The sequence below is a fragment of the Petromyzon marinus genome, chromosome 37, assembly GCF_048934315.1.
Source record: "Petromyzon marinus isolate PM22_M1 ecotype Great Lakes invasive population chromosome 37, UKy_Petmar_22M1.pri1.0, whole genome shotgun sequence".
Classification (NCBI taxonomy): domain Eukaryota; kingdom Metazoa; phylum Chordata; class Hyperoartia; order Petromyzontiformes; family Petromyzontidae; genus Petromyzon; species Petromyzon marinus.
Window position 1 is genome coordinate 21,534,727 of NC_133703.1, and position 23,504 is coordinate 21,558,230.

At 49.4% G+C, this 23,504-nt stretch overlaps 1 protein-coding gene across 2 annotated transcripts in view; it reads right to left on the bottom strand.

The window, feature by feature from the left end:
• MYO15B (myosin XVB) overlaps positions 1-23,504 on the bottom strand; it is a 79,288-nt gene that overhangs the window by 40,440 nt on the left and 15,344 nt on the right. For both annotated transcript variants that reach the window (XM_076072431.1, XM_076072432.1), the window contains 9 exons: positions 19,979-20,047; positions 14,166-14,244; positions 12,191-12,321; positions 10,922-11,020; positions 8,732-8,967; positions 6,355-6,533; positions 2,745-2,817; positions 1,066-1,383; positions 146-279 (listed from right to left, as the gene is read on the bottom strand). In XM_076072431.1, coding sequence (XP_075928546.1) covers positions 146-279; positions 1,066-1,383; positions 2,745-2,817; positions 6,355-6,533; positions 8,732-8,967; positions 10,922-11,020; positions 12,191-12,321; positions 14,166-14,244; positions 19,979-20,047 — 1,318 coding nt within the window. The remainder of the gene's footprint in view (positions 1-145; positions 280-1,065; positions 1,384-2,744; positions 2,818-6,354; positions 6,534-8,731; positions 8,968-10,921; positions 11,021-12,190; positions 12,322-14,165; positions 14,245-19,978; positions 20,048-23,504) is intronic.

A 23,504-nucleotide genomic window follows, 5' to 3' on the forward strand; every position in this document is an offset into this window, starting at 1 on the left:
TCTTAACCCAACTGTTTTATTGCCATAAAGGCTAAAACTTATTCTGATACTTTGATACTGGCAATGCGATTGTTGTGGGCCTTGCGCTGCAAATCTCGCGGCAATTCAAATGGTGGAGGGGGCTGTTGAGCAGTCACGGGGTCACCTGGTGGTTGGTATCCCCGCTGGTCGAAGCCACTCATCGCGGGTGGGTAGTTGGAGCGAGGGGGCAACGTGGGAGCGAGTGATCCTGGAGGCGGCGGGATAAACTCCACGTAGCTGCCTCCTCCCGTCGTCAACCTGCCAACGACGCGGCAACGACGTCATGGGGATGTCGATGATGTCATGGCATGGCAACGATGTCCCTGATTTTTTTTTACTTACCCAATTCTTTACTTCAACCACTATCATCTTTTGATTTAAAGCTTTCGTGACTGCAGTAATTCATATTCTTAGCTCTTTCGGTAAAGTCACGTTGAAGGGAAACAATAAAATATATATAAAACAATAAAACTTCTCACGACGTTTCGACCATAACACAAACACCTGATGACGACCGTTTGTGTTATGGTCGAAACGTCGTGAGAATTTTTATTGTTTCATATATATTTTATTATTGTATTGTTTCCCTTCAACGTGACATTACCGAAAGCACTATCATCTTATGCACAAATGTATCTTCATTGCAAAGCGTCTTGCAATGAGGCGTCGTGTAAATCTCCCTGTGACATAAGGTAAGCCGTTATCGTCGTTGTTGTCAACAAGTCCATAATACAGTTCTTTTGGGTTAGATCGCGTGAACATATAAATGTGTCGTTAAACCTGCCACCACCCGACACAGCCAACTTGTAAGGGTTGTCACGTAAACAGAACTTGCCAATTCGTCACTCGTACAGCACACCGGTGTGTTGGAGAGCAAATCCACAACATTTACAATCTCAGTACAATCTCGTGGATTTGCTTTCCAACACATTTATATCGACGCGATCTAACCCGAAAAAAACCTATGTCACGGACGATAGTGGTCGCGAAAGCCTCCTACGCGTTCAATTGTCAACAAGTGTCGCTCGACGGCCGGGCACCCACGGGCTGCTGTTGCTGCTCAGCTGGTGGGGGAGCGGAGGGGGAGGAGGCGGGGGCGGCGGAGGCTGCGGGCTAACGTGCGAGCTCCCGGCGCCGGCGAAGGCGCCACCACCGCCACCACCGTGCGGTGTGGGCGAGCCGGGGCCCAGGCCGGATCCGCTGGCGGAGTGGAGGAAGTAGGAGGGCGGCTTGCGGAAAGTCTGTGGCAGCTCGACGTCGCCCAGCAGGTCCAGGACGTAGTCGTGGCCCGCGAGCTCGCAGGGCCCCGTGCCCGCGTCATACATCGCTATCGTCCAGCCGTGGCAGCCTTCCGAGATGCCCCTGTCAGCCCCCGCGACCGTCCGGGAGGAAGGAGGGGGTGGAGGACATTGATTTCATTTGGCGCGCTTCACGTCCAAGGTTATAGGCATTCACAGGCAAAAAAAAAACAATACAATGATGACCGAATAGCGCTCTTGATTGGTGAATAAACCTGAGACCGATTGGGATTGATTTATCACCAAAAAGCGCTCGTTCGTTCAGTCACTTCTTGCCTGTGGCGGCAATTCTACTTTTGTATTGTTTGTGCTGTTTGTTTTGGTGCCATTATTCATTTGTTTATTAATCTTTCGAATTGACTTGATTGTAGTAGGGTTTTCACTTGCTTGGCATGTACGTGCGTGCGTTGGGGCTTCTTTCGCAGCGTGCATAGCCACCCGCGTACAGGGGAATTGGTCCTTGCATGTTATTAATGTACAGCGTTGCGGGATGCTGTTGGACATGCTGTACAAAGTGCAATTATTATTATCACACTGCCGACTGACGTTGTGACGTCGACTGCACTTCTACGCCGATTCACCCGGCGAACAACAACAGCAGATGTGGAGGCAAAGGTGCAGCCCTGCAGTGGCTCGTTCACGCCCCCGCTGGCAGAAGGGCCTCCACTGAAGGAAGCTCTGCACGGCCACCCTCTGGAGAACACACTTTGGCCTACTTGTCCACCGCGGCTAGACATCTTGGACTAAAAAAAATGAGAACCCACACTTTACCCTACCACATGCGACCTGCCAGTTGACTAACTGTGGCATTCCCCATTCGTACTGCTGCGTGATAGAAGGGGGGTGGGGGATGGATTTAAGAAACCTGCACCCTTGCTTCGACTGCCGTGCCAGGCGAAAGAATCGGTGACATCTGCATTGCAAGTCCAGCGTGATAACCGTTGCAGCAGTAGCAGCAGCAGCAGCAGCATCCCAACGTTGATCACCTCGAGTCTCCAACAGTCTCCCTCTCTGCCAAGAGGAGGCTCTTGGAAGTCCCAAACAAGTTTGGAACTTACCTAATTCTAATCAGTGAATAATAGTCAGATGAGAGGTCGTTCAGCAGGAACTACAGAAGTCGCTCTCGTGCAATAAATATTCCATGTTTATAAATTCGATTATACGTTCCATTTCATAGAGAGAAAAAAACATGCCACGCAGGACGTGCACATTTTATGTCGTCTCATCAGAAGTGTCAGACTCGCTTGAACCAATCAACGCTGGTGAATTCACCCACACGTTCACAGGCAATGATCCCCGTCTCTCCGTTAGACAAGAGATCCTACCTAATTTGACACGAAAAAAACTTGACAGTACACACTAAAATCATCATTTAGACTCTCGCGACGAAAGCTTGACGGCACGGGGCCTTCTCGATCCACCGACCTCTGGCGGAGGACCTGCTCCCCCAGCTTCTCCCCCGTGGTCCACGAGTCCAGCCCCACGGTGGCCACGTTTCCTGAACAACGACAAAGATCAAAACAAAGACAAAGAACCCCCTTATAGCCTTAAACCGACTGTAGGGGCAAGTGCTGTTAGCGAGCACCTATGTCGGCACGGCACACGAGGGGGTGGGTGGCCAGCACCACGCCCGACCGCCTTTGTCTCCCCAGTGGTGATGTTTACACACCGCACCGGGTACTCATTTGAGGGCGAGTCTACCTAGGGGAGGCCCGGGACCGGTTTAGAAAATCGTCACTGGTGTTGGCCGTGAGAGGGAATTGCATTCGGGTTGCCGGATCTGAAGCGCAGCGCACAAAGCGTTGCGCTACCGCTTCCCGCACACACACGCACGCACACACACACACATACACACGCGCACGCACACACGCACACACGCGCACACACGCGCACGCACACACGCACACACGCGCACACACGCGCGCGCACATTCCCACGCCAATTTTCAAACCGCGTGCGTGGGCTTCAGCTATCGGTGGCAGGTGGTTTCAGGGCGAAGGGTGTCAGCTGAAGGGGGCCCCTCCTCAACCCGACGACACTCTGTCGACCGCGTTGCGTTCGAAACGCAGCAGGAGGAAGAGGGCTGGTGGTGGTTTAGCCGGCGCCGCGCCGTGAACCCGGCGACCTGGGTTTAATTCCTGGCCGTGGCTGACACCGGGCAGCATTTGATATCAAAGCCGGTTTCCAGCCCCACCTCACCCCTTTCACCAGCCCGCACTGACCAATATAGTGAAGTATGGTTGTAAAACAATATTGACCGATACGGTGTTGGGTTAGGCCTACGTCCATCGGTGAATAGATTGAGGATGGCTGGAATATATTATTACGTTACATTCAAGCACAGATTGCACGGTTGCAACCTCTCGAAGCCAGATTTCGCCAAGAAAGCGCAAGGTGCACTGCGCTATGAAAGAATTACGAATGGATCCTTCGTCTTACGAACCATGGCAATCAAAACAAATACGAATGAACCGTGCCAATAGAGCCTGGTATTATACCCTTGAGAGAGGAGCTCTCGAGAGCTCCCTCTCGTAGAGGCCTTTCCTCCAGCACCGCAGTGAGTGAGCGGGCAAATTGCAGGGCTGCGTCTTGATCTCACATCTACGATGTAGGTTTGAGCCACTGCAAAGCACCGCTGGTGGGCTGCTTGCCGTGTGCACGCGCCGGGTCAGGTTGCTCAGCAGACGGAAGGTTGTTAAAGTTTAAATCCTGGCTGGGGGTTGTCTCAGCCCGTCGTCCACCCACTGGGATTGATCAAATTAGCGTCGCTTTGTGGAGACTTCAATAGTGGTCGTCCTATGGTTAAACTCGCCCCTGGCATGGGAATGTGGAATCGTGGATAATGATGGTTGTCTAGGAGTGATAATGATGGTGGTGGTTGTCAACTATGATAATGATGACCATGAAATGGAGATGATGATGATGATGATTGTACAGAATAATGATTACGGTGGTGGTTGTCTCGAGTGACGTGGCCGATGATGTTAACGACAGTTGCCCGGAGCGACGATGAACTTTATTAGTGAATACGTGGTTCATTTTTCAGCAACCAAAATATTTCCAAATTGTCGTGTGGATCAACAATTCTGAATTCCTAACTGGAATGGAGACCAGTGGGCGAGGAAGTGGGTCTAAACGGTTGATATTAAACAACTGGCGGTGATGACGACAAGGACAATGACGCTGTGACAAAAATCGCATCAAGAATGCTCCACGCCCTGAGTACACTACGGCGCTAAAGTTAGCACTTTTTATAGCGCAAGTATTGCCAACCTTTGCACCCAATTATTACCTCTGCCAACAGTGCCCTATCAGATGCTTGTTAATATTTAAGCTTGTACTGTACACTATTCATAAACGCACATTCCCGTTTGTAAACTCTAACTTTATAGACGTGCGTGTGTGTGTGAACACTGGAAGTGACGTTATTTTTTGTTGTAAGTGTATTTTAGTTTTTATTTTTCAATTATTTTTGTTAAACATGTGCTATTGGCATGAGGTCACAGACATGAAGGATCCATTCCAGAATACAGAGCAGAGCAGAGCAGCCACGTGTATTTTCAGAGAATGGCTTGCGGAAGTGGATATCGAAGAGTTACCTCTTGAGATTCCTGAAAGTGTGACCTCTGATCCACACGGCAATGGTTAGCATGAGATGTAAAGCAGCGTAGAATGTTAGGTTGAAGCTGCCCCTATAAATGAAACCAATGAACATTCCAGGCTGCAATGTGACATTGTGTGTGCGACTGTAGTCTATCACAGCCACGGTCACACACACAGGACACGGATACTGTCAGCAGTATCTTCTTCGGACACAAACAATACTTTTGGGGTTTATTTAGCTATAAGCGTAGACTCAAATGTATTTTTGTTGCCAAATTTCAGCTTTCTAACCATTATCGGTCATTGTAAAAATGTCCATCAGTCACTCAGTCATTATTGTCCGTGCATACCATACGGTAACACTCAAAGCTTTGGACACATCGATTCAAGAATCCAATACTGTACAGCCATCTCCTGGCCATCCCACAGCTGTTTTGCTTCGGTAGAAAACAATTATCAGTTTAACAAACACCTTCATCTACTGGGTTGGTTTTCGCTGGTCCTGTTGCAACAACTTTTCGACGCGTCTTCTGGGGGGGTTGTACTGCGCGTTGTCCGATGTTCCGCTCCACGTGCTGGCAGCTCCTTCGGAGAATGAATGGAGCAGATCGTATTCTCCCCTAGACTAACTAAAGTGGACGGCTTCTGCTGTTGCTGCTGCTGCTACTGATACCAGCACGTGATGCGAAAACATCTGGCACCGTACCGAACGACACGTGACACACACAGAATCGGCGAGACGCACGGTGGCACAATCCGCGACAGGCTGCCGACCTCTGCGTGGGCGTGGGATGAAAGCTGCAACTCGACAACCTTCTCGCGAAAAAGAGCAAGCTTTTGGATAACCATCGAACAAATACGGTCACTGCATCTGTCAAGTTACTCGGCCGTTCTTCTCCCACTTGGTTATGGGCGACGCTTGTTCGCGAGCCAACACAAGCGGCCGGAGTTTGCGTGATGGTTTCTGCTCCCTACTCTGATCTCGTCAAGGAGCATAAACCATCAACCACGCGAACTCCGCTTCATTGCCGTAGCAGCAGCGGCTTTTGGCTCAACCATCGGACGAAGACGGTCGCTGCGTCACGCGCTTTCAGATGCGCTTCCGCGGCCGTCTGGAACGCATCTTCCTTGCGATATTAAGAAGCGACTGGAGCTATGCACTATTAAATCTAAGTTGAAAACTCCTTTCTTTTCCACCATTTTTTTGTGCAGTTTGTCGTCCGTCCCCCGCACCTCCGATAAGCAGGGTTGGCTACGTAGGGCGAGCGAAGGAAGTTCAACACGCACGCATACGTACCTCGTGCCTCCGCAACATCGCAAGCAAAACGGAGAGAGCGAGAGAGCTAGTTTGCGGTTGTTGTTGTTGTTGTTGTTTTGTTTGGTCCCCTCCAACCCCCTACCCCCACTGCCAGAATCTGTGCGCCGGCCGTACCGTCAAAGGAGTGGACGCTGACGGTGGTGCGGGCACAGCGCTGGTTCGCCGTCCACTCGAGGAAGGTGGAGGGGAACTGGCGTGAAGTCTCGGGGTCCCTGACGGCCTCGGACGCCCCCTGGATCAGCTTGCGCTGGCACAGGGACTTGAAGCCGTTCATCGCGTGGTCCGACACGTACCTGCGCGTAAAGCGAGGCGCGGGGGGGGGGGGGTTGGGTGGGCGACCGTGAATTCGCGAACGCACGCCCGGTACCCACGGGAACCACCATCGCCGCTTCCAGGCGGACGTTTAAAAGATCCCCGTGGCGCCATTTGACAGCGAGTGGGCCGCACGTGCCGGCATCGTGGCCCAACTCATTATGTGCCAACTCTGAGAAGCGACTCGCAACACCCCGCCCCCCACCCTGCTCCCCCCCCCTTACTGGCAGGACAATGGCCCGTTCTGTAGGCCAGTACAGCGCACATCCTCGTGCCGTATAGGGACAGCTGCCGGTGGGGGTCCCCTTGCCTACACTGTAGCAGGACCACTGGAATGGTTGAGGTGGGACGCGAGGCGCTTGTAGTCGCTGAAGTACTGAAGCGAGCGCAACTCTAAATATGATCGCGAATGTGTGAGATTCACCGACTGCCCGCTGATAGAGGCGACAGTCGGTCAATAACAATGTCTCTCGTTTGCATTTGTTCCCAGATCTATGCGTCTTCTCTCTACCATTCCAAGCGCGCGTCTCTCCACGCTCATTTGTGCGCTCTTCACATTTTATTTCCCATTAATTTTCTTCGTCAATCCCGAAGTCATCGTGCAACCTCAACACATTTGTCAACAGCACTGTGACCTTGAATGAAAACGTATAATAGGCAACGGCTAAAGCAAATGGCCCTTCTTCATAGCGCATAACTAGAGAGATCGGAGAGACTGAGTGGATAAGAATTGGACACGGTGCTTTACACCATGGGGCATGATGGGTATTTAATTAGTAGCCGTTGAGCAACAGACAAGTATTCCTCCATCAACTAATTGGTATTCAAAGTAAAATTATAAAATGTTGCTGGCACACTGCATTCTGGGTAGAAACTGCTATACGGAAGTCAACCCTACCACGATTAGCATAATATGCTTAGCGATGCATTCCTGGGCCCAATTTCCCATTTCAATAGGGCTATGTAATAGTGGTTCATATGAGGCGCCACAGAAGTCGGGTCTAACATTTGTAAGTGCGCGACAACTGCACGGTACATTCCTTCGCATTCATTATCAAGTTATTATATAGAGACATTGCTCGATATTTTATTAAACCGGTAACGTAAAGCAAGTTCAGTCTTTATTTTATGTTCGTATTTAATAAACGCTCATGTACCCAGGAAAGCCTCATCAAGTCTCCCGACTCTTTTCCAGGTTTTCACAGAAGTGGAGTAAGGGGGGGGGGGCGATGATTTCTAAATATATTCCAATTGTGGGTCATTTTAAAAAGTTGGTAATTTTTTTTACATTGAGAAATTTTGGACCACCACCCCGCGTTTGTCTATTCTTAAGAACGACGTCGCGGGATCATTAACAGCCACTGTGAGGCGGATGGCACATATATTTTACGGTTCACGCACCCGGTCTATTAAATCGGGGCGGCCGCTGGAATCGAACCGCGAACCTCTGCGACCAAGCTGTGAACACGACGCCGCTGGGCCCGCGTTGCCGCCCCCAAGTGGAATAAAGAAATAACGAAACACGAGCGACGATGAAGCTCGCCGCGAGGTGATCATCACCCTATCAGCCGAGTCATACGATAAACCATATTGCTTAAATAACCTTGAACCAACTCATTTATAACGATAAAAGACTTCCTTGAAGTGGGCTATATAAAAGTGCAAATACAGTATTGGCAGGTCGAAAATCCTCCACTCTAGTAGCCAGTTAGGGTGGCTAAGGTGCTTGCCGTCACGGGCAAGTGCGTTGATTGGGGGCCCTTTTGAAGTGTAAGGCCTCACATGGCCGCCAGACGCACTAAAGAAGTTGAGGGGCGGATGCGACACCATGGGCCATAGGTTTCTCACCATGAGGGTTGCCACCTCTAAGATCAAACAACGAAAGGACCAGGTCATATCACGAGGACAAGAATATCTCGCAATGTCAGAAGACGGGGAAAGCTACAGTCCACCGCAATGCGTCATCTCTCGTGGAGCATCGTCAATTAACTGACAAATACAGAGGCACTTTAAATGTCCCGAGGAAGACTTACAGATCTCCCACGACAAAGGCTCCCTCAACAAGAGAACGACCATGCGAAAAACCAGGACAGGTGGCGACGCTATCCACCCCTGATCATAGAGCCCACCACGAGCCCTTGGCACTGGGTGCCACGGGGGGTGTGGGGGGGGGCCTCACTTGAGCAGGTACGGTCGCAGAATGGGCGGCACGGCGAAGCAGCCGAGGCAATTCGCGAGCAGCAGCCAGCCCCGGCGGGCGCTCGCCGGGTCCGGGTTCTGCCACGTCTGGTTGGCGAGCTGGCACAGCACCTCCTGCCGCAGGCCGGGGATGTTGATGGCGCGCTGCACCACGTAACTTCCCAGCAGGAACTCCTGCATGGGGCTCATGGTGCTGTCCGCCATGAAGCGCATCACCTGCGGAGCGGGAGGAGGCCAATTGTCAGGATGGGAATGGCGCTCGACATTTCCGCGCCGAGACATCTGTGCGTCAGTTACGACAAAATCACCCTGACTGTACCCGATATCCTCGATTCTCAGAGGTCACGGGGCGTCCGGGTTCGAGAACTTCCCTCGCAAGCAGATATCACAGAACTACCTCTAAAAATTCCTTCAAGTGATCTCTGTCCCATACAGTAGGGGAGAGCACTTTATCAAACGCCCTGTTACATGGGAATAATGTTCAATGCATGGTAGTCACACCAATTTAACACGTAGGCTATCCCGACCAATTTCAAATCTGGCTGTCGCCTGATGAAGCTAGTTGTAATTACTGGAGAAACATCGTGCTCAGATTGTGAATGTTGTGGATTGCTCTCCAACACACCGGTGCGCTGTACTAGTAACGAATTGGCATGTTCTGTTTACATGACAAACCTTACTAATTGGCTGTGTCGACTGGTGGCGGGTTTAATGACAGATTTATATTTACGCGATGTAGCCCAAAATAATAATATAAATCTATATTATGACTCAAACCAATGCTTTGTTCATTCTCAGGACTGGCACTTCACTAAATTAAGTGCAGAACCAAATGTTCTGAGATGGTTTATTGTGTGCAGTCATTGGTGAGCACAACAACTCGCTGCACTTGAGTGCCCAGTTTTATCCAGGCGGCTGCCTCAATTTGAACCCAGGATCACAGCGATGCCAGCTCAGCGTTTGGGACTCTTTGTGCCACACGGTTACCTCAAATAAACTCCCAACATCTGAACAAAGCGGTTGAGAAGGATCCGTTTCAATATGTTTGCATAAATATCGCTTAAAATCAATAGAGGAAACGCATGCCAGCTTCACAGAAAGCATTGGCACCTTGATAATCACAGTACAGTATTACTGTACGAACCTCAAACAACGCTAACGGTTAACACTGATGTAATTTTTGCTCGGAACACTGTCCTGTAGAGTCTCAATTGTGTAAACCGACCCTGACGATGCCAGTGAAACATCCCTTGTACCCAATTGTTGAAACGTTGTGGATTGCTCTCCAAAACAACGGTGTGCCAAAGCAGGAACTGAACTGGCACGTTGCTCCCGTAACGTTATTAATTGGCTGCGTCGGCTGGAGGAGGGAATGTTGTTTGCGAAACACATTTTACGGACGCAATCTTACCCAAGAATCAATTGTAAGTCGTAAGAGATCGGTCGCGAAAGCCTACGTGGCTAAATTTAGAGCGGGGTCTCTGAACTCCGGTCCTCGTGACCCGGTACACGGTCCGGCCTGACGCAACTATCGACGGTGAAGTGCGTGGGCAGTGTCCAGAAGCCCCGCGTTGCGCACCAATTGAAAAGATTGGTAATCGCAAAAAGGTGGACGTTGGGAGGAAGTGGACGGAGGACTGGAGTTCCGAAAAGCTGCCGACTTCCCAAAAAATATTTAACGACTGAAGAGTTGACACGCTCTTCTCTGAAACGAGCATAAATCAAGTCGCATTAAAATATAGTAATCAAAGCTGGGCACAACCGGCACGCACACCCAATCGCGTTACGTGACACCGAGCTCTAACTGTTTTTACAGCCACGCGTAAAAGCACTTGCTGAAGAAATAAATTCACCAAGGATTTTGGCAGAGGTGACCAATTTTACGACTCGTCACATTGTTAGCAAGCAGCACGGGTGGTCAGAAAAAATCTGATTTGTTTTTAATTGCACATAAACGGCTTTGGGGAATGCACCAAGACCTTTTCACCTGTTCCGCAACCATGTTTTAAAGTCAACTTATAGTACGGTATTTACTGTGATTAGTCTCTTGGATTGGGCCTCACTTTCATAAAGGACATCTCCTTCCCCTTTACCGAGGCATAGGACGTTGAGCCAATCGCAAACAACATACGCACAAACGGCGTCATGTCACCTCACGGCGTGAGCTCACCAGCTTGAAGATGGATATGGCTTCCATCTGCTCCTCCTCTGTGATGACCTTGGTGAGAGTCGAATCCACCGGAGGTCCAAGGTAGCCGAAGCATCCGTTCTGCGAGCAACAAGCACAGCGATTGGGAGGGCGGGGGGGGGGGGGTCCAACCTGAGGTGACGTCCCGAGGGCATCCCCTGGCCGTGCGCAGGCCGAGAGTATCTCACCATACGTCGCGAACGCCAATTACGTACACGTACAGCCCCTTCCGTCAATCCTCTGCTGGATGAGGGTCTCTGCACAACGCCGCGCGGGTCGTGAGGATTATCTCGCCGTGCTTCACCCGCCGCTCGTCAGCGCGGGCTGGCCAAGGCGTGGGACCACAGACATGGAAGCGTAGATGTCCAGAACAATGGGGATTTCTACAGCCCAACACGTAGCCCTGGAGTGGCCGATGGCAATCTGTCTAAGGCAGGATTGCCCCACACTGCTTAGCTTCTGAGATCTGATGAGTCTCGGGCACATTCCGTGTGATTGGCCTGACGGGCAACGTCAATTACAATGCCAATTGTGTATCCAGGAAAGCCTCACTCTTGTTTCCAGGAGGGTCCTGCATTGGGATGTTTGGCCTCATACTGATGAGTGTTTGACCTCATATGGAAGGAAACCAGAAAACTCGAGAAAAAACACAAACGTGAGATTCAACGAGATAATGCGCAATTAGTGTGATTTGGTGGTAGGCAGTGGACTTACGTTAATCTTTGCCATACTTATATTGTGGCTGGCCTGCTATGACCTGTTCTACAAGGGACCAACGCAATGAAGTACTCCGTTGTTCCCTGAACAGACTTTTGGGGCAAGTGCTGTTAGCGAGTAGCACCTATGAAGGCAGGGGTGGCCCACAAGGGGGTGGGTGGCCAGCACCGAGCCCTGCCGCCTTTATCTCCCCAGTGGCGATGTTTACTACACACCACACCAGGTACTCATTTGAGGTTGAGTAGACCTAGGGGAGGCCCAGAACCGGTTCAGATAATCGTCACCTGATGTTGGCCGTGAGCAGGAATTGAACTCGGGCCGCCGGGTTCACACCTAACCGCGACACTACCGTGTCCCACAAGGCAACGGGGACCTCACCCACCATCGAACAAACACCGATGTTAATCATTGACGTGACCAAGGTGCCTTCTACGGGTGCCACTCTTTTGGTCGGTGACATGAACAGCAGACTGGGGAGGAAGACTACTCTGTGAATGTCCCGCGGGGGGGGGGGGGGGGGTTCAAGGGGCTCACCTTGAAGGCGCCCTTCGAGAACTTGGAGAAGGGATGGCTGTTGATGTCACGGGGGAGGTCGTAGACCCGCGTGTCCCTCATGGGAGGTGGCGACATGAGCCTCACCTTGTCGCTGTGCATGTGGTACTTGCCTGCAGCACCAACGAAAGAACATCGTCGCCTTGTCAACGGGGAAACTTACACGGCGAGGTTTAAAAACCGTGCGGGCGAATAATATTAAAGCGGGCAAAGAAATAAATGGGACGTTCAATCTGTAATTCTTTCCAACGTACCTTTGTGCTCAGACGTGTGTGTGTCTAAACGTAAGAATGTGTATAACCCATGGTGTACGTTTGCGATTAGATTGAGACAGAAAGAGGCACACATGGATTAAAAAGGAAATTCACATCGGAGACATTGCATTTTACTTCATCAGCCAGTTGATAGCTCATGACTGATGGTGATGATGATGGTGTTAATTAAAAACGACTTAGGCCTACCACGGTTACTCTCATTCCATTGCCTGGTGAGGCACCAGGACCAGGGCAGTGAAACCAGGCAAGGCAGGCCTGGGCCCTCGAGGCACTAGAAGCAAACTACATCTATGTTTATAATGATTAATGTATTGTTTAATACTTTTATTATTTTATTGTTTCCCTTCTACGTGACTTTACCGAAAGAACCAATAATATGAATCCCTGCAGTCACGAAAGATTTAAATCAAAATGATTAATGCAGTTCATAAATGTGATTGCATCACACATAATGAGAAGACGTCAGCTGTAATGACATCATCTTGTTTATCAATAACTGAGTAAAAAGTTTTAATAACTTTTGTTATGCTGTTATTGTAATTTCTTGTGAAAATGTCAAAAAATTGCGATACAGCACAGTCGCTGTTGAAATAATCATCATCACCCATTGTCTATGCACGGCTGGATGAAGGCCTCTTCCACGCCTTCCAACATTCCTCACAATGTCACGATCCATCTCACTCTGGCCTCTGATGCGCTGATGTCATCTATGGGTCCCCATGGTGGTGACTGTCTCTCGAGTATATTCCCTCCTTTGGCTGCCATTCCATCACCGGTCTCGTCCGTTGGCCTTCACCCCCACCTTCTAGCCACGTGTTCCTGCCTGCCCCAAGCCCGCATACTTGACTTGATGGTCATTATTACTATCTCTGATTTGAATTGATAAATCAGAGGAGATGTCGAGCACAATAAAAAGGCACCCCCCCCCCCCAATTTGGGGAAACATGAGCATAATGGAATTTCGCTTAACAGGGGCGAACGTTTGTTCACTGAATCATTTAAGTAATCAAGCGTTCACAGTTTCCTTGTTTTACGACGTATTACAACGATCATAATACTCTTTGGTTCTATTCGGTAAAGTCACGTAGGTAAAAAAATAAAACAAAAATCACGACGTTTCGGCCACAACACAAGCGGCCTTCCTCAGGTGAAAAGGATAGACCTATTGGGGAAGGCCACTTGTTGTCCCAACAGGTCTGTCCCTTTCACCTGAGGAAGGCCGCTTGTGTTGTGGCCGAAACGTCGTGATTTTTGTTGTTTTATTTTTTACCTACGTGACTTTACCGAATAGAACCAAAGAGTATGGATCCTTGCAGTCACGAAAGCTTCAAATCTAGAAACGATCATAATAATTTACAACAATATAATGTTAAGCCTTTTGGCAATTCACTGCTGGATGAATGCCGCACCACACTTTGATCTTTATTGTCCCATTAAATAACCCTCCCTTTATGATCCCACGAGTGCTAATGCCTCATTAACCCATGAGGAACCATGGCCTCATTAACCCATGAGGGAACATGGCCTCATTAACCCATGAGGGAACTGCTTTTTGCGTTTCGTTAGCTTGTCCTTCCTCCGCACCTCCGATTAGCACGGTTTGGCTACATAGGGTGCGAAAGGAGGTCAACATGCACACATACAAGGGACCACATCTTTGTGAAACCAACGAGGGACCTTACCTTCGTACACCCGCAGCAGCATGGCCAGGTCAGGTGGCACCTCCAACTGGGAGACAGCCGTGTTCCTGGGTGCCCATGCCTGCACACACATTCATCATCATCATCATGCTCCTCCATCATCTATCCACTGCTGGATGAAGGTCATCTAGACGCCATCTCTGGTCATCCTCGCAGCAGCGGCTTTTGGCTCAATCATCGAACAAAGACGGTCAACCGCATCGCACGGCGCTTTCAGATGCGCTTCTGCGGCCGTCTGGAACGCTCTGCCTTCCGGAATTAGGAAGCCACTGGAGCCGTGCACTTTGGAAACATCATCTAGATTGACAAACTAATTTCTTTGGAACTGCTTCTTGTTGTGTTTAGTTTGTTAGCCTTCCCCCGCACCTCCAATTATCACAGTTGGCTATGTACGGTGCGAAAGAAGGTCAACATACATACACCATACATGTACACAACATACATACAACAATCCATCTGTCTCCTTCACGCGAAGCAAACATTATTCCATGCATTTCTTCCGTGCAAGCTTTCCCACCTGTGCTGTACAGCTCCCTGACAACACAACAGGACAGCTCCATTACACCATTGCATCCATGCGTACACAACGCATGGATGTGATGTCTCTCTCTCTCGCTGTCTCTCTCTCTCGCTGTCTCTATCTCTCGATGTCTCTCTCGCTCTCTCTCTCTCTCGCTGTCTCTCTCTCGCTGTCTCTCTCTCTCTTGCTGTCCATTGAATATCCGAAGCTTAGCATGGTTGAGTCTGGCTAGTAGGTGGATGGGTGATGGTTGAGGCTTACCAGGTGTTGTAGCCGCATACTGTCAATCCATACGGTTTATCAGTATTCTTGTACAGGGAAATTGAGTTTTGAGGTCCATACGGCATGCAGGCGTTTCAATAAGCGCAAAAAAATGTTTTTGTCTATTTGTTTGTGTTTCTCCCTTGTGATGGTACTGTACTTTGTAGGATGAACGTTGAGATGTATAACGGGCCAATAAGGTCTGAATTGGTCTGTGATAAGTTAGGGAACTGATAAGGGGGTGACAGCTGTGTGTAGCCGTGGCGCTGTGAGGTGGCTCGAGAGTGGCCCTGCCGAGTGTCACACAATTCCCTGGCACTGCATATGCACGGTGGGTTCTCTCCGGTTACTCCGGTCTCGTCCCTCACCAAGTCGAGCATCACGGATAGAATTGGCCAAGCGTCCCTCGTGGGGCAGGCGATCACCATTAATCGTCGGAGCGGGGGAATGCAACAACAACAACAAGGGGTCTTTCGGCCAATTCCAGGTGCACTTTCACCCAACGATCGCAAGGCGTTTGGCTTGGGCACGCAGCGCGACTTCCAAGTCAACGCCACGTCTGGCCGCTTGAAGAGGGCAAAGGGGCAGCCCTGCAATCGCTTGCTCACGGCCGCCGCTGGCGGAAGGGCCGACACCAGACGGAACTCGAGAGCAGTGGTTCTCAACCTGTACTACCCCCTTGTTGAATTTAGTTTCAACCGAGTATACCCCCCCCCTCCCTTGCCTGACCCAACATGGTTCTGAGAAATACATGTATGAGTAATATGAACGTCAATAGTATAACCAATTGTCCATTTTATGAGATATCCTAACGAGAGAGTAACTTGCAAGCGAATAAAAACATTTTTTAACGGACGCTGTGCACGCATAAAGTGAATGTGTTCGCGCTCGCTGGTACTCTTGGAAACCCGCACTGTTTACCATCAATGAGTTTACAAAGTTTGACTTAAAGCTTTCGTGACTGCAGGAATTCATGTTATTTGGGTCTTTCGGGAAAGTCACGCAGATAGGTTCAAAGAAAATAACAACAAAAAAACTACGACGTTTCGATCGCAACACAAGTGGTCATCTTCATAAAAAAAACAGACGACCCTTTGTGTTGCGATCGAAACGTCTTAGGTTTTACATTTTGATTTAAAGCTTTCGTGACTGCAGTAATTCATATTCTTAGCTCTTTTGGTAAAGTCACGTTGAAGGGAAACAATAAAATATATATAAAACAATATATTTATTATTTTATTGTTTCCCTTCAACGTGACTTTACCGAAAGAGCTAAGTATATATCTTAGGTTTTTTTACCTATCTACGTGATTTTACCGAAAGAGTTTACAAAGATCTTTTATATCGTTCTTGGTAACCATACGGATTTACACTTTATCGTAGTTATTTTATATTGGCAGATTCATACACGATTATTCACCAATGACGCCCATCTATGATACTGGGTGCTTCAAAAAAATGTTAACACTTCCGAGAATTAACAACAATGCCACAAGAAATGTGCCTCCGGGTTCTGGAGACCACCCGGGAAAGATTTCAGGCACGGGTTGACGATGATGGCGAACAAGTGGAGACTCTTTCACTTTTTCAAGCTATTAACATAACATATGTTATCATGTTACAGTATATTGTTATCCGTTGTCTTTCCATTAAAAACGATAGTCCCATGTAAGTGTTAACGTTTGTTTGAAGCACCCTGTATAATTTCACACATTTAGAATTCAACTCACGCTACCCCCCTGGGACATTACCACGACCGCCCCCCTCCCCCCAAGGGGGGGTCCGCGTACCCTCGGTTGAGAACCACTGCTCTAGAGTAGCCCCCTCCAGGACTAACGCCCCCTCGCCCTTGGAAGAGGTGGGCATCTTGGAAGAGGTGGGCTTGCCCAAGCCACGCTTTGTGCCGATCGCACGCCGACCTGCCGGTCGATTAGCCGTGGCCGTGCCCACTCACGCCGATGGGTTGGAGAGAGTGGGCAGGGATGTAAGACACTTTACTCATTGTCTCAACCGGCAGTGTCGGGTGGTGTGGGGTGGGAGATTGGAAGCGGTGACGCGAGCACACACCGACCGCGCCGCTTTATTCGACGGTAAATAACAGCCGGAGTCATCAATTATGTTTTGTTCTCCGGCGTGGAACTTTGCACCGACCTTTACGTTGTTATAATCACCACGCTGATATGAAGGACAATACCAAAGCAAGCCTGGCCGCGTTGGGCTTGTTTGTAAACGCCCCAATTGGCGTTTGGCTTGGGGGGGAAAACAAAACCCGTGCCTCCGTTTTAAGGTGTGGCAGGCGACTACCTGTCACAGATGGAAAAGTTTGGCCATAAAACTCACTCACGGGAAAAAAAAAAACCCAAACTGGTTAGATGCCAACGCTGAGCATTTAAACGTTGGGGTTCGCTGCTTTGCGACGAACACCAAAACCTCGTGGCCGAGCAAGTAAGTTTAACTTTTTCGCACCGTTACGTAGCCCACCAACGCTAATCGGGAGGTACAACTCCACCTCCCCGCGCCCCCCTCCCCCTCTCCTTTGATGCGCGAAGAAAACAAAAGCCACTCACTCGGGCGGGCGTTGCAAAAATAATCTCCATGAAATTCTCTCCCAGGCGAGCCGTCCGCGGGCACATCGCCGACGGGGTCGCACCGGCTCTGCCAGCCACACCTCCGAACGGATGATTTGACAAGGTGCCGATAATGCACAGCCGGAAATGTACCTGGGTCACTACACGCAGTGCGACTACCAGGAAGGGATACCAATGTTCAATACAATTGAATATTGGCACCGGTAACATGATCAATACAATTGAATATTGCCAACGGTAACATGATCAATACAATTTAATATTGCCACCGGTAAAATAATCAATACAATTGAATATTGCCACCGGTAACATGATCAATACAATTGAATATTGCCACCGGTAACATGATCAATACAATTTAATATTGCCACCGGTAAAATAATCAATACAATTGAATATTGGCACCGGTAACATGATCAATACAATTGAATATTGCCACCGGTAACATGATCAATACAATTTAATATTGCCACCGGTAAAATAATCAATACAATTGAATATTGGCACCGGTAACATGATCAATACAATTGAATATTGCCACTGGTAAAATTATCAATACAATTGAATATTGCCACCGGTAAAATAATCAATACAATTTAATATTGGCACCGGTAACATGATCAATACAATTGAATATTGCCACTGGTAACATGATCAATACAATTGAATATTGCCACCGGTAAAATAATCAATACAATTGAATATTGCCACCGGTAACATGATCAATACAATTGAATATTGCCACCGGGAACATGATCAATACAATTGAATATTGCCACCGGTAACATGTTCAATATAATTGAATATTAATACCGGTAACATGATGAATACAATTGAATATTGCCACCGGTAACATGATCAATGTAATTGAATATTGACACCGATAACATGCTCAATGCAATTGAATATTGACACCGGTAAAATTATCAATACAATTGAATATTGACACCGGGAACGTGTTCAATGCAATTTAACATTGACGCCGGTAAAATTATCAATACAATTGAATATTGCCACTGCCGGGAATGCAACTGGGACACTAGATGCAGCCCCATTACCACTAAGGATTACAAAGGTTAAGAAAACAATCATGGCGAACCAATGGATCTCAGGCAGCATTCACACCATTGCTATTCTTGAACGCGAAGGCGAAATGTTCAGGAGCTACATGCCAATATCGAGGTCTGTTGGCCGCGAGAGGGCTTCAGCTGAGGGAATTTGCGTAGTTTTTGCTATTCCTCTTCCACTGCAGGAGCGCAGACTACGGTGGGTTTACTATACGCTCCTTCCTTTGGGTTTAATGGCCACAAACGCACGACACTACAGTGGCTTGTGCCCTTCAATTTCTACTGCGCACAATGAGCCCACTGAACCAACCAATGTTCTACCCTCTCTGCAGTTTTGTCTTTGCAATGCACTGCTGGATGAGGGCCTCCCCGCGCGGCGTGGGGGTCACGGGGAATTATTTGACCATACTTCACCACGCTGGTCAGCGCGGTTTGGTGAAGGCCAGGGAGCATAACCGTGGTTTCGAGCAGAGATGCCGCTGCTGCACCACCCTCTGTTGAACCATCACCCAGGCACAGCGCTGCTGCTGCAGCAGCGCCGTGACTACCCTGGCATGCACGAAGATCACCTACCCAAGCGCTATCCTCGCCCACAAAGGAAACCAGATCACAATAAATCACCGGAACCTATCGTGACCTTTACGGTTTGACCGTGCGCGTGTATGTGTTCGGGTTCACAGTTCCACCTATTATAAACATTATCGACCTACGTAACCTAAACCAGGTCTTCTGTGTGTCCGCACTATCGGTGTATCCGTCATGGGATTCCAGCCTTCCTCATGCCATCGTCGCCGCCTCAGACTCGGTTATCAGAGACGCGTGCCGTTATCCCTGCTGTTTGTACTGTTCATTAGTTTTACGACTGTAGCAGAAGACCACCCCTGGAATCAAGGTTTCCATAAGTTCAGGTCTCTCCCGCACACAGCGCACCGCGCAACATGCTCGGATCCGTGATCGTGACGAACGTTCATGAGTAATCAGAGGGGGTGACCACCAGGGCGTGGAAGCTGCTGTAGGCGTGGGGCTGTGAGATGGCAGAGTTGAGTGTCACCCCCTTCGTGTGAGTGATGGGTTTTTTTTCAGGTTTCTCCAGTCTCCCCCCACATGAAGCCAAACACTCACCGTGAGTGCAATTGGTAAAATAGTCCAATGTAGCATGCTCCTAAAGAGTAGTCGTGAGACTCAGTCAGAGCCAACTGTGCACCTCCGATTAGCACGGTTCGTTACGTACGGTGCGAAATAAGTTCAACATACATGCATACATACTTTCCTGGATTGGTATTATTATTGTTGTTGTTATGAATGAATCGCCATGCTTAGTGACAATATCCCAACGCGAGATAGGCATCGACAACTCACGTTCGCCATCGCTCCTGTCCCAAACGGCCCCAAATGGGCCTCGTGTCTCAGCTTCTCTTCTTCTTTATACTGCCAAGGGGGGGAAAAAAAACAAAAAAAAAACATTGATTTGATCAGAACCCAATGCTCGTTCCAGGAAGGTCCACGTGGTCAGCCTCCCAGGCTTGATCGTCGCAGGGCCATCGAGATAACCGCGACGTGTAGAACTACAACCGAGCCCGCAGCCGAATGTGCCCGACGTCGCCCCAATCCTGGAAGCAAAGTACGAATAATAATCCTCGCCAGTACTTGGGACGAGCGATCACCACGTGCTGTGGTGGGTGTGCGGCGGCAAAGGTGCGCGACCAGGAGATGGCGGTGCCAAGTGTCACGCCACGCTTGGTGTGCGCGTTGGTCGGGGTTGTTTTATCCCGGGCCCTACCGGTTTTCCTCCCATGTGAAGACAAACGCTCGTGAACGGAATTGGCCCAAACATCTCAATGCATGGGGACCCTGGTGGTAAAGGATCCCGAGACTCGGCGAGGCCTGCAGTTACGTCAGGAAGTTATACAGTTTGGTTAGATGGAAAAAAAAAACACTGCAATTATTCATATTTGCAGGAAGACAGTGAATATATCAACATATTGTCTGGTTTGCCATTTTCAAAAAAAGGCCTTAATAATGATTGTCAAAGCAGCAATAATAAACTTCACAGAAACGCTCCACATGTGTAATAATTGACAAAGAGTTATCATTTCAGATGAGGGTTACTCCCCCTTCGACTCTCGGCAATTCCTCGAGCCATAACTCGAGACTAGGTGTGGCCTACAGACTCCAAAGGAACCCACAGAGATACGGACACTTTTACCCTGCACTGACCCTCTCTTGCATCATGTTCACTATCGTGACCGTGATGTTCACTGCCGTGGACGTGATGTTCGCTATCGTGGACGTGATGTTCACTGCCGTGGACGTGATGTTCGTTATCGTGGCCGTGATATTCGCTGGGGTGCACGTGATGTTCGCTGGGGTGGACGTGATGTTCACTGGGGTGGACGTGATGTTCACTGCGGTGGACGTGATGTTCACTGTCGTGGCTGTGATGTTCACTACCGTAGCTGTGATGTTCACTGAGGTGGACGTGATGTTCACTATCGTGGCCGTGATGTTCACTGGGGTGGACGTGATATTCGCTGGGGTGGACGTGATGTTCACTATCGTGGCCGTGATGTTCACTATCGTGGACGTGATGTTCGCTGGGGTGGACGTGATGTTAACTGCGGTGAACGTGATGTTCACTATCGTGGCCGTGATGTTCACTGGGGTGGACGTGATATCACACTGTGTGGAACCTCCCCAGATAGTTGTCTACGAGTCCAGGTGCTCCGACATTGTACAATTGCACCGAGTCTGCATTCCTTCAACAGCGATGCTGCTTGTGATGTAACGGTTAGCACACTGGACTTGCAATCCAGAGGTCACCCCCGATTAGCACGGTTGGCTACATATAGTGCAAAATAAATTTAACGTACAAACGCGCAATTTGATCTTCCGGCGTGGCAGTTTGGAAGGATGATGCAAGTGCTTTTTTCACCAACATAAAAGAAAATAAAAAAAAAACATAAGAGACGGACTGAACGAGCATTTTTTATTTATTTTAGCCCACCCCTGGGATTCAAGGTCCCGTCTAATCTGCGGTGCGAGTTTCTGAAAAGCACTCTGCCACCCGTCCACCCAGCGGCATAAATGGGTGACACCACAGTTAGGCGATTGGCGGGTCACGTGCGGTGGGGTAAAGTGCGGGTTTAGCCTCACTTCTTCCAACACGTCTGATCAGCATGGAAGAGTAGACCAATACACCCAATAGAACTCCCTCAGGTCTCAAGCGGAAGTCCTTCCGCCAGCAGTCGCACGAGTGAGAAATTGGAGGCCTGCACCTTTACCGTGCTCTCTGGTCCTGTCTCTACTCCAGTCCGCCCCGAAGCCATCCGGAAAATATTCCGTGAGAAATTCAGCACTTGGAGTGAACAGGCAGCCACAAGTTACTGTCAACAAGTTTCCTCGACTGTCGCTACAGATGAACTTTCATTTTGTCAATTTGGCAGCTTGGGAGATGTTGAGCCGTCTCAAGATTTGCGAAAGGCATAGCCATGCTAACGATCAGTGAAAACAAAACTGTAGGAATGCACTGAAGGATATCACAAAACGAGGAGCTTGGGCTCAAAAATATATATACGAACAAAAGTTGCGCAGAAAAGGTGTCCCGAACAAAATTAAACCAACGGTTGGAGGAACACCGTTATAAATACAAGCAGAATATGTTCACCTAGGGCAGTGATTTAAGGTAGATCAGGATCAAACTGATGAAATAAAGAGGGGATCAAGAGCAGAATCTAGTGATTTATAATTAAAAGCAGCATCCCGGAAAGTTTTCAATTAGCGCACACTGCCGCCTATGTTGTATGGGTTAGACGTGGGGACAGTGTCACAGAAAGCGGGAGGGGTGCACAAACTCAGCAAGGGAGAGAGATGCTTGCTCAGAATCACGCCGAGGAAAAGGGAGAGAGAATCGCGCGAAGCAGGGGACGCAAAACCAGGGGTGTCACATCGACCACGCGAGACAGCCACGCGGACTGGAGTGGGCCACGTTCATCGCTTGAAGGGCGTGGGACGAGACTGGCGGTGAAAAACTGCGGCCAAAGGAGGGACCGCAGCCGAGGGGGGCGACCACGGCAGAGACGGAGCGGTGAGATGAGTTCACGTGCAGGAGCAACATTAATTGCGGCAGCGCAGGGACCACGACTGACGGTGTGTGGGGACGTCCTTCGTCCAGCAGTGGATCGAGAATGGCCGATGATGATGATGATGATGGGCAACGTCAGCTTTATAACAGCCCATTTCATTTGTTACCGTTTCACCTTATTACTTTCACCTTATTACTCTCACAAAGCCACCACGTTCGTGCAGCAAATGTATGCGGTTATCTGCCGTGTTCAAGCTTCCCATCCCTTCACGTAACGCTACACAGTCGAGAGACAAAGCTCAGTGCGGTAGCCATCGAATGTGCAGGCGGTGTAACTGCACCAGCTGCACCCTCGAGGGGCCCAGGACACACGCCGACCATGCTACCACGAAGATCCCCCGTATGGCCTTAACAGACTGTTGGGCCAAGTGCTGTTAGCGAGTAGGACCTATGAAGGCCGGCACGGCGCACGGTGGGATGGGTGGCCAGCACCACGCCCAACCAGCTTTGTGACGATGTTGACACACCGCACCGGGTACTCATTTGAGGCAGAGTCGACCTAAAGGAGGCCCAGGACCGGTTAAGATAATCGTCACTGGCGTTGTTGGCCGTGAGCAGGAATCGAACTCGGGTCGCTGGGATCGTAGTGCAGCTACGCGACCACTCCCTCGCACGCTAACACACCGCTGCGCGAAACGGCACATTTCGCGATAACAAATATTATTTTTAAAAACAACACGAATACGACAACGATTTGGTATTGTCCCATTACTTTCCTACACGGATGATCCATCGCTTAAAAAA